Consider the following 14,187-nt stretch of genomic DNA (forward strand, 5'->3'; position numbering starts at 1 on the left):
GTTCTCGTGTTGTTCAATACTTCAATGTACTTCGCAGATTTTTATTTTAATTCTCCTTAATCTGATGTTGGAGAAAATTAAGAAGAAAATATTTTATTATTTTAATTTAGTATACAAAAGTATTTAATTTAGTATATCCGGAAAGTGGCAAAATGCCAAAATTGTTAAGCCGAATATCATGATCGGGGTTTAAACCCCGATACCTCCACTTATGTGTGTGAGTTTATAATGACTTTGTTATTTCGTATATCTACCAATATATATATATATATATATAAAAAAAAAAGGTATTTAATTAACTCCAAAAGTTTAGTACAGTGATAAAAAAAATTAATTCGAGGTTTTCGGTTTGAGTATCATAATGTACATTTATTTTTTTTATTTTTTTTTTGGTAGATAGACGAAATGGCAAAGCCATTATAAACTCACACACATAAGTGGAGGTACCGAGGTTCGAACCCCGGTCATGGCATCCGGCCTAACAATTTCGGCATTTTGCCAGTTGAGAAAAATTAATTCGAGGTTTTCGGTTTGAGTATCATAATGTACATTTATTTTAATTGTTCAAAAAATGTACATTTATTTTAAATGACTTTTTGTTCTTGTTTCATTATATAAAAAGGGTAAATTTGGAATTGTCTTAAATAACTTATTGCTCTTTAGAATTTGTTGTTTAGATGTTAGGGATTAGGTGAGGTTTATGGGAATGGATAGTTTTTTCTCATGATGGGAAAGTTACACTTTTAGCCATTGATATAATAGTTTTTTATTTGAAAGGCCAAGATTAATTACCTGGTAATTGTTGATACTTTTTATTGAGTATTGTGTAACCAATTTATGGATCCCACAAAAATCATTTAATAACAACTAATAATTTGTTTTATTTATTTTGTACTAAATAATGGTAATTGTACTAATAACAATTAAGCAACTTAAAAAATGTTTTTATTAATCAATCTCATTAAATAAAAATCCTTTGTAAATCTTAAACAAAACAAAAAAATATCTTTTGTAAATAGGTATAGATGTAAGACCCGATCCATCTTCTTTATTAAACCAACGGTTATTTTTAGATTACCTTTGAAAAATGGTGGATAGTTTACCCACCAACCAATCATAATGAGCAATTTATTGGTGGGGTCAAGATAGTTTATGGATACCACCTAAAAAGGTGAATGTTCATTGGTTGGGGTAAATTATCCACCATTCTTCCATGAGTACCCTAGTTGTCACCTAAACCAACAGTAGCACCCCAACACTAACACCACCATGTCCAATTCTTCATAAGCCAACTCCTCCATTTCCAACAGCATGGCATCGTCCAACAGCACTGGGTCCATACCAATTCAAAAGTATAAAACGAAACCAAACAATAATAACAACATGGCTCTTCTTCAGATATGTTGTTACATAACAAATCAATGTTTGGGAACGAAATATGTGTCAAATCTATATGGTTATGCCTGATTCAACAACATTTTAACCAAATTCCAAAACTACCGTGTTCGAAATTATCTAGTTATCGACGAGAGGAGAAGAAGAATTGATGTTGTGTTTTGTAATTGAATGAGTGTAGACTATGTTAAGCTTTTTTCTGGATTTTATTATGTTCCGTGTTCAGTAATGTTTAGAAAGAAGAAGAAAAATGGATGTTTTAATTTTGCGGGTGAGGTGAGGTGGACTGTTGTGCTGTTGTGACTAAATGGGGGGAGGTGCAGTAGTAATGTTAGCACCAACATTAAAAAAAATAAACTGAGTTTTTTTTTTTTTTTTTTTGGTTCTGCCTGTTAAAACTGCTTCTGAAATTTTGCAGTTCAGGAAAGATGGTCGATGAAATAAATGCTATGCTGGAAGGTAAGTTTTGTGAGGTGTTTAAATTGAAGGAGGAACAAAAAAAGACCAGACACTAGTAACGTTAATAGGCTAGAAGCAAGACATTAAAAATAATTTAATGGTTCAAAGATGCTCGATGAAATAGATTAAGTTTTTTTTTTCTTCATGTTCTGTATAGCTTTAATGGTTCAGAAGCAAGACATTGAAAATACTTTCAGAAGCAAAGACATAAGATGAAAGATGAACATTAATAATGATGATATGTGTTGTTGTGAGAAAAAGGATAGGTGCGCTAGTAAAATTACAAATAATATTTAAAAAAAAAAAAAACTAAGCTAACTTTCTCCACAGCCAGTTGCAATGGACAGGTGTCCTGGAAAAAGCAACTCTCCCATGGTGGGAAAGAAGTGTGCTTTTCCAGGTTAAACGACACCTAGGGATTATCATCCACAATTTTATAAAAGAAGATGAGTGATAGCAACATTTTTGTTTCAACATCCACTTTTTTGTTGAGTATATCATATGTACAAGGTGGTTGGATAAGAGTAAATTATTAAATATTTGAGTGTAGTACTGCTAAGGCACCACCGGTGGAAGCATTCCTTACAAATATTACCTCCATAAGAGAGCTTGTTTCCTATCGCAAATCCAACAGATGTATCCATAAGGATTGGCATCCTGGTTGTACCGCAATTGTTGCTATTGTAAGTGGGAACAATCTATTTGTTACCAATCGTGGTGATTGTCGGGCAATCTTATGTCGTGCTAGTATTCCCATTGCTTTAAGTAAAGTGAGTTGCTGAAAATTACTATAATGTTTGATTACTAATCAAATTTAATATTATTATTATCATGTTGCAAGCTTTCTTAGAGAGAGAGAGGGTGTGTGTTATTCGTCACAGGGGCCAAAGTTCATTGGCAAGTTAATATTCCTTTGTTCAAATTAGTTGATGTAGTTTATATCACGTGTTCGGAAACTCTAGGATATGTTTCTTCTACATGCATTTTGTGAGATTGGAAATTGTGCTTGATTTTCTCTCGAAAAAATTTCAATGTGTTTGATATGAATATATGATTTGTTATTTGTGATTATGATTTACTTAGTGGAGTACAACATTTAATAGTAATGTAACCACTACTCTCAGTTGCAACTAACAAATACCAGAAAACAGAAACAGGCACAAAAAGATAATAAAAGTCTAGAGTGGAACAATTAAGTATAGAGTAGTGTTATTTGAACAACCATATGAGACAACTTTTGTGACAACTTATTTTTTTTCTCTTTTCATTGGTCAAAAACAATGGAGAGAGAAAAATGAAGAGGGAGGATAAGAGGATACTATGAGTATGAGAGATAAAGTTGTCAAAAAATTGCGAGCAAGTGGTTGTACAAATATCATTTCTCTTAAATATAATAAAGGACACGATTAAAGAGGTTGTCGTCTACTTTAAGAGCTGTGAAACGTGGCAACAAAGATAATAAAACAATTGTTGTTGTTTTCTAAAACTTGTACAAACCGCTCAGAATTTCTAAGCATACATTTTAAGTTTAAATATTTGTCACATGAGTGGAACAATTCTTGCTCAGACCAGGGTCATTTTGCCCTAAAAACTGTAACACCAATACAAACCATATATATATATATATATATATATATATGAACAAAGGTGCTTGTAACATTTTATTAATAATCAACGTCTCAATACAAACCATGTTTGCTTGACGTCTAAAAAACTCCACCCGAGAGTTGTTGAACTTGAAGGAAAGTAAAACTCAAGAAGCTGTGATGATATTGCCTAATTCAGAAATGTCTTCCCTGCCTGCGTAAATTACATCTCTTTGTGCTTTTGAAATCAACTTCAAAATCGATATTGTCTGGTGCATGTCAATCACCCATTGCAAGACGTGATAGAGACCCAAGGCTTCGCCAATATCAACCGGGTAAACACCAACAAAGCTGATTGTTTTGGCCAAAACAAACACACCACCTTCATCACGAAGACATATACCGATATCGATTCTATTACGAAGGTTAGGAAACATGACATCAATGTTACATTTCATGCGATCTTGCACGAGAGCCTTCCAACACACCGGAACAGCAGCAACACAATCTAGAAGTGTGTGAACAGCAACTTCTGTAGTGGGAACATCAGCAGCCGCAATTGGTTGTGTGTGAGCAACCGCTGCTGTAGTAAGAACAATAGTAGACACAGTTGATTGTGTGTCGAACAAGGGCCATTCGTGAGCTGCCAATCCTCAACCATGGACCTAACTCGGTCAACCACCGTCGCATAAGTCTTTGTTATGTCTTCCCACACTTTGACATTCCTATGTTTCCACAAGCTCCAAAGTAGTGCAACCATTTGTTGTGAGAGCGTGACAGATAAAGAGTGCAATAAAGAGAAAATAGCTTTAGTAGTCGAAGAAAACGTTACCACGACATTTTGAATTCCAGGCCACATACCCGCCATAGACCAAACATATACATCAAAAGGACATTCGAAAAATATATGAGCTCAATCCTCATGATTAGAGTCACAACTTACACACTAAGTAGGACATTGAACGCCTTTATTAAGAAATAGAACACGGGTTGGTAAGCAGCCTCGACACATCCACCATATCAAATTCTTACCCTTTGACGGAGATTTGAGCTTCCAAATTCTCGATCAATACCCGAGACGGTGAAGATGCGATAAATATATTAGTTTAGTGACACACAGCCGCCATATTAAATTTTTATTTTGTTTTTAAAATAAATTTTAATACTTTATTTTTTTTTTATAAATTATAAAAACTGAAAATTAAATAGATTTAAAATAAAACATTAAGTTAATAACATACTATAAAATATATATTACATTAAAAAAAATTAAATTATCAATTGTCCTTTTATTATTTTTATATTTATCAAACATTTTAATGAACTTATCAACTAGCTATCGATCATCAGTTATAAACTAGACTTAAATGTACTTGTGCCCCCCCTCCGTTTTCAAAACTTGCGATTTTGACCCCCTATTTTGAAAACAACGCTAATTTTGGAGGGATTATAACTGTAATTTTGGAGTTGAGGTTAATTTTGGATCCCATCATTAAATGAGTTCTATCATCATTATTATTTTTAAGATTTTTTTGTCTCTAAATAAAAGAAATGAAGAAGATAAAAAATGGTGAGATCTTAATGGGTAATTTTGGCGGTGTACTAGGATTTGAAAAGATTTTTGACTTTTGCCCCTAATTGTTGATCCATTATTATTAGTAGTAATTAATTCTTATTATTATTTTCCCGAAAACAATGATAAATTGTGGGTGGAGTGGAGTGAAATGTGTTAAAAGTAGAAGAGAAGAAGAAACCCAAGTGTTAGGGTTTACCTTTACCCACACTCACTCTCACTCTCACTCTCACTCTCACCCACCCGTTTCTTTACATTTTCATCACTCAGTAAAAATTGATACTAAAATAGAAACGAAACAAAACAAAGCAAAAGCTCCCACTCCTGCATTTGAAATTTTATTTTGATTCAAAAATGGCGTTTGCGAGGGAACAAGAAGACAACAACAACAACAACAACAACATCACATCCACGACGGCGATTAACAAGCCTCCTATCCTTCGTGTCTATTCAAGAAAGAGACGCAGAACAAACGTGGCGGTGGCGGATGAATTAGCAAAGAACGAAGAACAACAACAACAACAAACCAATGGTAAACGTAACCGGAAAACCGATGAAGCTGCTTCTTCTTCTTCCGTTGTTGTTGTTCGAAAGAGTCACCGTATAAGAAGAACAACAACTAAAGCTCCCGTCTTAACAGACAAGAAGAAGAATCTTGGTAGTGGTGGTGGTGATGATGGTGCTGAGAAAACCAACTCAATTTCTCGAAAGAAACCCGGAAAAGGAAAACAGACTCCTCACACTAAGGTCACAACATCTTCTTCTAGTTATTATTATTATTATTATTATTATGCACTGTGGTTTTGTAATAACCTATGAAGCACATACATAATTTGAGAAAGTAATTTTTCAATTTTTATTTTATTTCGAGAAAATGTTGAAATTCAATGTAATTGTATGCGTTGGTGTCGGACATTGTGTGTCTGACACCGGACTCACCTAATCCGATGAGTGACTAACTAACTATTCAATAAACAGTGGATTGAAGAGGAGTCCTTAATGTGTCATCAATGTCAAAGAAATGACAGTGGCAGGGTTGTCAGATGCACCAAATGCAAACGGAAAAGATATTGTTTATCCTGTATAAAAAAATGGTATGTTTCTATGTTTCTACAACTTGTTTCATTCACCAATGTAATGTAATCTAATGTATATCATTTTTGTTGCTAAGGTATCCCCTCTTGAAAGAGGAACAAATTGCTGATGCCTGTCCTGTCTGCTGTGGTAACTGCAATTGCAAAGCTTGTTTGAAGTCACGGAAACTTATCGATGTATGTACTAATCTAAACTTAACTTCGACTTCTGCTACCTACATTTTATCTATTCATTTATTAACATTTTAAATCTTATCTTATTCACTACAGTCAATTAAAGGAAAGAAGGAGGAAACCAATGATCATCATCAGGCCGAGTTCTCCAAGTATATGCTCAAAGCTCTTCTTCCACATTTAATACGATTGGATCAAGAACAAATGGCCGAGAAGGAGATAGAAGCCAAGTTACAAGGTATTTTTTCCTCTCTTCTTGCTTTTTTGTCTATCCTCTTATTTATGTCACTTGCTTTTTCCATGGTTCACATTTTATATATACCTTTCTTTCTTTTCGATAACTTACATACTAATTCATATCCTGCTTTACACTATTTTTCCTGCATGTGCTTTTTGTTTATGCGTTACGTTTGTATTTCATCTCATGTGTCAGTCTGTCCGTGATCGATCATTTTTTAGTTTCATATTATTTTCCATTTTTTTGATTGGATTTTGGGATCAACGTTGCAGGTCTCTCACTCTCTGAGCTAAAAATTAAAAAAGCAAATCCCCATAATGATGAGCGCATGTACTGGTAGGGACTTATTTGGTATATAAATTGGATTTTTAGTTAGTTATTCCAATGCTATGTTGTTAATGACTTATTACTTTTGTAGCGACAACTGCAAAACATCAATATTTGATTACCACAGAAGCTGCACAGAATGTTCCTTTGACCTTTGTCTCCTCTGTTGCTGTGAGCTTCGTTGTGGGCAGCTTCTAGGTGGGGCAGAACCATTTGATTTTGAGTTTGTCTTCCGAGGTCCAAATTATCTACATGGTGAAGTTGCAAAGAAAGTAACCAGATACAGAGCACTTGATGCTGGTGCCCAGCCTGAGATTCGTACATGGTCAAAATCTGGGTGGCATGCAGATAGTGATGGCAATATTCCCTGTCCAAAACCTGAGATTAAATGTGATCACGGTTACCTTGAACTGAAAAGCGTATTTTCGCCAGATTGTATCTCTAAGTTAGTATGTAAAGCAAAAGAACTTGCAGATTCAATGAAACTTCAAGATGCAGAGGTGACTCTTGATAATAGCTGCTTTTGTTTGAAGCCTGTTAGGAACAGAGATAATAAACACAATAACGCAAGGGAAGCAGGTCTTTGCAAAGAATCCAGGGGCAACTTTTTGTACTGTCCTAGGGCCGTAGACCTTCAACATGATGATTTAGGACATTTTCAATGGCACTGGAGCAAAGGGGAGCCTGTAATTGTCAGCAATGTACTTGAATGTACATCTGGTTTAAGTTGGGAGCCGTTTGTCATGTGGCGTGCATTTCGTCAGATAAACAAAAACAAGAACAAGTCACTTTTGGATGTTAAGGCACTTGATTGCTTAGATTGGTGCGAGGTTTGTTCAATTTCTCAATCTTGAACATAAATTTTGTTCGATTTCGTGATCTTTGAGCTTCTCATGCGGTTTCTTGCACTCTAGTGTCCCTTGCATTCCCTACTTTGTTTTTCTGTTGGTATTTTTCTCTGTTTATTATGCATACTCACCCCAGTTGTGTTCATTTTCTTTCATTTCTGCATTTTTTTACTATACTTGACATGCCTATAAGTTGCTTGTAACTTCTAAATTTATTTGAGTTTTTGATCCGATGCAGATAGATATTAATGTGCACCAATTCTTTACTGGGTACACAAATTGTCCCAAGGATAAACATGATTGGCCTCAAGTATTGAAATTGAAAGATTGGCCTCCTTCTAAACTATTTGAAGAAAGTTTACCGCGTCATTGTGCGGAGTTCATATCTTCCTTGCCATTTAAAGAATATACAAATCCTTTCAAAGGTGCTCTCAACCTTGCTGTGAAGCTGCCTGATGAAGTTCTAAAGCCAGACATGGGACCAAAAACATATATTGCTTATGGATTTGCTCAGGAGCTTGGACGGGGTGATTCAGTGACTAGGCTCCATTGTGATATGTCTGATGCAGTATGCTTAAATTCTCTTAGTTTTTCCTGGACTGTTTTTTCTAGAATGTCTTGTGTATTTTTTATGTTTATGTTGTTATTTATTATTTGAGTATCATATCAAAAGGGGCATAATTTGTAGGATGTACATGATGCCTTTGTAGGCCATTGCATTAAGAGCTGATAGTTGTGTAGTTTCAAGTACATCATATCTTAAGTTTTTGGTCATTTCTCTGTCTTTGAAACACTCATTTGATTATATATTTGATTTGAAATGCTATTTACCTTGGTATTTTGGTAATTGAAAATTTGATAGTATTATTTTTCTGATTAGTTGCATCATTAGATAAGGTATTTTTTGGACTTGAAATATGAAAGAGGTTTTGGATTAGAATGTTTTAATCGATGTCTACTTCCATCAGATGCATTGTCTTTCCGGAGTAATTATTTGTTTGTGCTTTATATGTTTTGCTTTGTGTCTTGAGTTCTTACTTTTGTTTGTGCTTTATATGTTTTACTCTGCGTCTTCAGTTCTTTACTCTATTATGAGCAATTTTTTTTTTTTTTTTTTACAATTTGGCTTTTAGGTAAATGTGTTGACTCATATTGCTGAATCAAAACTGGATCGTGTGAGTAGTGACGCAATTAAGAAATTGAAACAAAAGCACCTTGAGCAAGACAAGAGGGAGCTACATGGTGATATTCAGGATGGAGAGACCAATGTTGAAAATAGTTTGTTGGTCGGTGGGGGTCCCTTAGATGGTGCTCTTTGGGATATTTTTCGGAGAGAGGATGTACCTGCATTGCAGGAATATCTGAAGAAGCATTTCAGAGAGTTCAGGCATGTCCATTGCTCTCCTTTAGAGGAGGTAAAGTTAGTTGTTATAATTTTCTATCATCTGTTTGGATGCCCCCTGTTAACTGGAGTCATTAATGAAACTTAGTTGCTACCGATTAGTTTTGCTGCTGTGAGCATGCTCTATAATTACCCTTTTATTTTTCACATTTTTGCTGCCGCGGACTTGATAAAATTGACACTATCTCATTGCTTTTCCCTATTTGACCTAATTCTTAGCTTATGCTTTATTTTATTTTTCTATGTTGTTATTGTTGGTTTGCTTATGTGCCTTGTAATATGTTCTATGGGGCCTTCATAGTTTAGTCTCTTAGCCCATTGTTAAATCTTACCTAGCTTTGAAGGTTGTAGCACACTCTGTCGTAGTTACAACTGTCTCTAACAAAATTTGACTCCCTATAAATTCCTATCAGTAATTTAAGTTACATCAAGTAGTATAGTTTTCAAACAAAAGAAATAAAAAATGCCCATAATGAAGGTATCCTTCCGTGCTGGTCTGGGTTTGTCTTGGCATCACATTGCCTATTGCCTGTGGCGTTGATTCTTTCTACCTTGCCCACTCTTTTTGTAGAGACCTTGTGCCTCTCTCTCTGTTTTTTTTTTCTTCTGTCTACCCGAATCTCTCTTTTTATAGGGTTATGTTTGTTATACTACTGTACATTGTATTATGTTGTATTGATCCTTGGTTGTTCAGTCCTGCTACACATTGGTAAGTGCTGCCTAGCTTAAAAGGATCCAACACACTTTGTTGGAGGCAACTGTCCATAACAGATTGCACTTCCCTATAAATCATTTTCGTACTTTCAGTTTTGTGAATAAGCTACATCAACAGAAAGTTATCTCAATTATATGTTTACATTTTCCTTCATTATCTCTTGTTTTCTCAGCTAATGATTACTAACATCTGTTAGGTTCAGATATTTTTATTATGAAATTTACATGCCCCGAAGGATCGAGCTGGTAATAAATAATATTTGTGAGTAGTTAGTTTTGAATACGGACCGTCATGAGTATTGAAACTAATGATATGAAGGGAAATGCATTATGGATGTAATTTCCAATCCCTTAGGTCACCGATTCAGTAGATGTTCTTTCATTTTACTGTTTCAATTTAAAAGTTCACTTGGCAGTAGACGGTGTTTCTTTATGTAGATGACTCCGCAGTCTGATGACCGTTCATTCATTATGTATGTATCGTTTTGAATGACATCTGACATCTCCTTTGGCATTATAGGTTATTCACCCCATCCATGATCAGACCTTTTATCTAACCATTGGGCATAAGAAAAAGCTTAAGGAGGAGTACGGTTAGTAGTGCTTATATTTTACTTATGTTGTTTGATTTGTGAAGTGTAGATCAATAGGCTTATACCATTTTGTTAACAATTCAACACTGACTTGCATGTAGGAATTGAGCCTTGGACTTTTGTTCAGAAGCTTGGAGATGCTGTTTTCATTCCAGCTGGCTGCCCCCACCAAGTCCGAAATCTGAAGGTAAAACTTAAGGACATGGTGGATTTATTTTATAATGAAGGCATACATTTTCCTTGTTTGCTAAGAAGTGTAGATGTTGATGTTATGAGTTTTACATTTTTTTTTAGAAACATTATGAGTTTTACATAAAAGTAGAGAAAAAAATAAATATAAATATGGTTAAAGATGATTGATAATGACTTGATGACTAATTATTATGCTGCCAAATTCTTGAAAGTTTGAGAATGTCCTAGTAGTTGAATTGTATTCAAATTCCTTATTGTATTAGTGCTAAATAATTGTCATTTGACAATAATATGATATTGACTTGATACAAAAGACTAAATGCTAATTCCTAGGCAGAACATTATCACAACAAGGTCCTAGGTAAAAAATAACTTCCATATTCTGTTATACTTCTTATTATAGAACATTATTATATGAGATTTCCCAGTTTGGTTATATGCAGTTATGTTTTTATTATTATCTGCGTGTGTCGGTTATGTGTAGTAGTTATGTGTGGTTCTGTTTTTGAATAAATTGGGAAAGACATGAAAAAATTGGTTATATGGAAGCTAATTAAGTGGTTATTGGGACTCAAGATCATGGAGTACCAGCAAAACCCAGCCCTGTAAAGTGTGTTCCTGTTCTGTCTTTTCTTGTAACAATCTCTGTGTTTTAACGATGTATATGTATTTATATGAATCCCTTCTCCTAAGTTTAGATCAATAATATTCTATTGTATTTCATAAATAATTATACTTGTACAGTTTCTATCATATTCCTATTTAAACATTCCTAATGGGGGAGGGGTTTGGGATTTGGTTCCTATGGATGTGGGCATAGAATTTAGATTGAGCCTAATCAAATCACAAAACTAGATTATAAGTGAGAGATGCTTCCCGCATAAATACTTCAAGCCGTATCATCTAGACGTTTAGATCGTTACGCGAGTAGGGTGACAATTGTAGCCAAATGGATATAGCATAGCCTCTGATATCTTAGTATTTTGCTTGGTTCTAACTCATACCAATGAGTCACTGAAGTTAATGTTGAGTGCATCTAAGTTCTTTTTGAAGACTACATTTTTAATTTTTTTTTATACATATCAGTGTGGAGATTTGAACCTACAATTTCTTACAGATTACCCAATCCATTACTTACTAGCTCACTTTATGTTCTTGCTAATGAAATGCATCATCATTTTTCAGTCATGCACCAAGGTTGCACTTGATTTTGTCTCTCCTGAAAATGTTGGTGAGTGCTTCCGTTTGACAGAGGAATTCCGCAAACTTCCAGTAAATCACAGGTCCATAGAGGACAAATTGGAGGTATGCCAGACTATTATGGATTTGATTCTTCTGTTTATATGCTTACCAAAACAATTAGGGTTGATTAGGAGCTTTCAGTTACACCTATTTTTGGCACCGTCATGTTGCAATTGTCCAAATCTGAACATTTCTTGTGGAACTGTTTCAAGCATATCATTCACATTTGTTTGAATTGATCATTTTTTACCATCTAGAATCTAGTAAAGGGTATTTGTTATAGATTTTACATTTTCCTATCTAGTAGTATTGTAGTTTTTGTGTAAAGACAAGGTTCTAATATTTAAATAATGTTTAGCAGTTTTGTGTGTAAAGCTATTTCAACTAACAATTTTACTGTGTCATACCATCATGTCATATCAACAGATTCTTTTTGGTATTTTCTGTATAGTTTGCTCCTTATTGCTGCTTCTTTTGTAACAGGTGAAGAAAATGATCGTATATACTATGATCGATGTGGTCAAAAAGTTGGAGAAAGCAAGTAGCCAATGAATGTTTAACCTCTTTTGTAGACTAATCAGCCACATCTTTTGTACTAATTCAATTAGTGGCTGCATTTATTTTCATTTTCTGAGAGTTTTAGAATCAAAGCCATCTTGTAATTAGCCCATATAAAAAGAGCACAAAAATGATATGAAAGACAGATGAAGTAAGTTTTAAAAAATCACTGAATTTTGGAGCTTTGCTTCTTTTTTGTTCTAAATTGAACCATGCGTTGATCTTATAAAAAAACCATGCGTTGAGAATTTGTATTGGCTTTCATTTCTGCTTATTTCTATTGTTCTTCAATTTTTAATACCAAATTTTCGCCCATTATTCTCTAGAATACAAAATTCTAAATTAAAACTCCTATTTTTCTCATAATTTTTTTTGTCCATGAGTGTTTGGTTACATTGTTTTCAGTTTAAGAATTTCTCATCAGAATTTGTTACCATGATTGTTTGGTTACTTTGTTTCCCGTTTAAGGTTAAGCCTGCAAGGATACACATTTCTACTTAGCTTACTTGTTGCTCTATTCTTTCATGTTATTTCATCAATGGGTTTCGCATGCTAGTGAGTAGTGACTTCCTTCGCTATTTCTATGTCATTTAACATATTCATAATCCCATAATCACTCTCAAGTGGTCCTTAATTATATGCTTATCCACATATGAAGAACCACATTAAAGTACTTCAAAAGATGTAATTTGTTTTGGAGTTGATCACCATAGATGTTGTCTTATACCTCTCCCAACCCCATTATATACTCTAGCATTAAACCATCCCATTTAAATTGTTCGATTGTGATAAGTTCCTCTAAGCATCAGATCATACAGGTGATAAACTCCTAAATGTGATAGTAGGTGAAGAAACACTAACAGAGTGAGCCAGTCATTCAAAAACAACTAAACAACTAAACAACCTCCTCATGTTATTGTCGGGTTCAGAATATAGTAACCGAGTGAATTCAAACTTACCATGTTTCTAGTGTTGAGTGGGAGCGACCAAATTTGGATGGTGTAAATATTGCTACTATATCCAAAGAGGGTAATGGATTCTTAATACCTCCTTTTCTTTAACGGAAATAGAAGGGTTGGTGAAGAAAAATGATGAAAATAAAAGCCCGGACCGGGTGAATTTAATTTTGTTTTCTTTTAGCAATTTTGGTACCTTATGAAGAATGAGGTGATGATTTTCTTTTATCAATTTCATGGCAATGAGGTGTTGCCAAAGAGTTTATTGGCTTATTTTGTGACTTTAATTCTTAAAGTGATGACTCCATTAACTTTAAAGGAATTTAGACCGATATCTTTGTTGGGTAGTTTGAACAAACTTTTCTCAAAGGTGTTGTCTGCTAGATTATCAAAGGTGATGAATTCTATAATTTCAAAATCACAATCGACATTCTTAAAGGGGACATACTTGGTGGATGGTGTGATGATAGTTAAAGAGGAGTAATAGAGAATGTCTAATTTTAAAAATTGATTTTGAAAAGACTTAGATTCAATAGATTAGAGTTTTTTTAAATATATGTTACCAAGAGTAGGTTTTGTTGATAAGGGGATAGTGTGAATGAATGCTTGTGTCTTTGGAGGAAATATGTCATCAGCTTTCATTGACGCGATACACTACTAATATAAGGTGATGTACGTTAGCGAATGTATTTAAATGTTGATTATGGTGTTTGATGGGAAAATTCAATGACTTACCAACCAAACATAAATGTTACCTAGGGTGTTTGATAGGAAAATTCAATGACTTACGGACCAAACATAAATGCCACCTTTATATATAGGATCATCTAGCTAGC

General features: G+C 34.1%; 1 protein-coding gene across 1 annotated transcript; it reads left to right on the plus strand.

Moving 5' to 3' along the window:
* The first annotated feature begins 5,174 nt into the window (after positions 1–5,174).
* LOC11433685 (lysine-specific demethylase JMJ25) lies at positions 5,175–12,643 on the plus strand. The gene is made up of 12 exons (XM_003615168.4): positions 5,175–5,760; positions 5,992–6,107; positions 6,185–6,284; positions 6,378–6,519; positions 6,792–6,855; positions 6,938–7,676; positions 7,933–8,262; positions 8,828–9,109; positions 10,331–10,403; positions 10,505–10,590; positions 11,781–11,900; positions 12,321–12,643. The coding sequence occupies exons 1-12, from the start codon at positions 5,368–5,370 to the stop codon at positions 12,387–12,389; spliced, it is 2,514 nt and encodes an 837-aa protein (XP_003615216.2). The 5' UTR covers positions 5,175–5,367; the 3' UTR covers positions 12,390–12,643.
* The last annotated feature ends 1,544 nt before the right edge of the window (positions 12,644–14,187 follow it).

The sequence above is a fragment of the Medicago truncatula genome, chromosome 5 (genome assembly GCF_003473485.1).
Source record: "Medicago truncatula cultivar Jemalong A17 chromosome 5, MtrunA17r5.0-ANR, whole genome shotgun sequence".
In the NCBI taxonomy this organism is placed as follows: Eukaryota; Viridiplantae; Streptophyta; class Magnoliopsida; order Fabales; family Fabaceae; genus Medicago; species Medicago truncatula.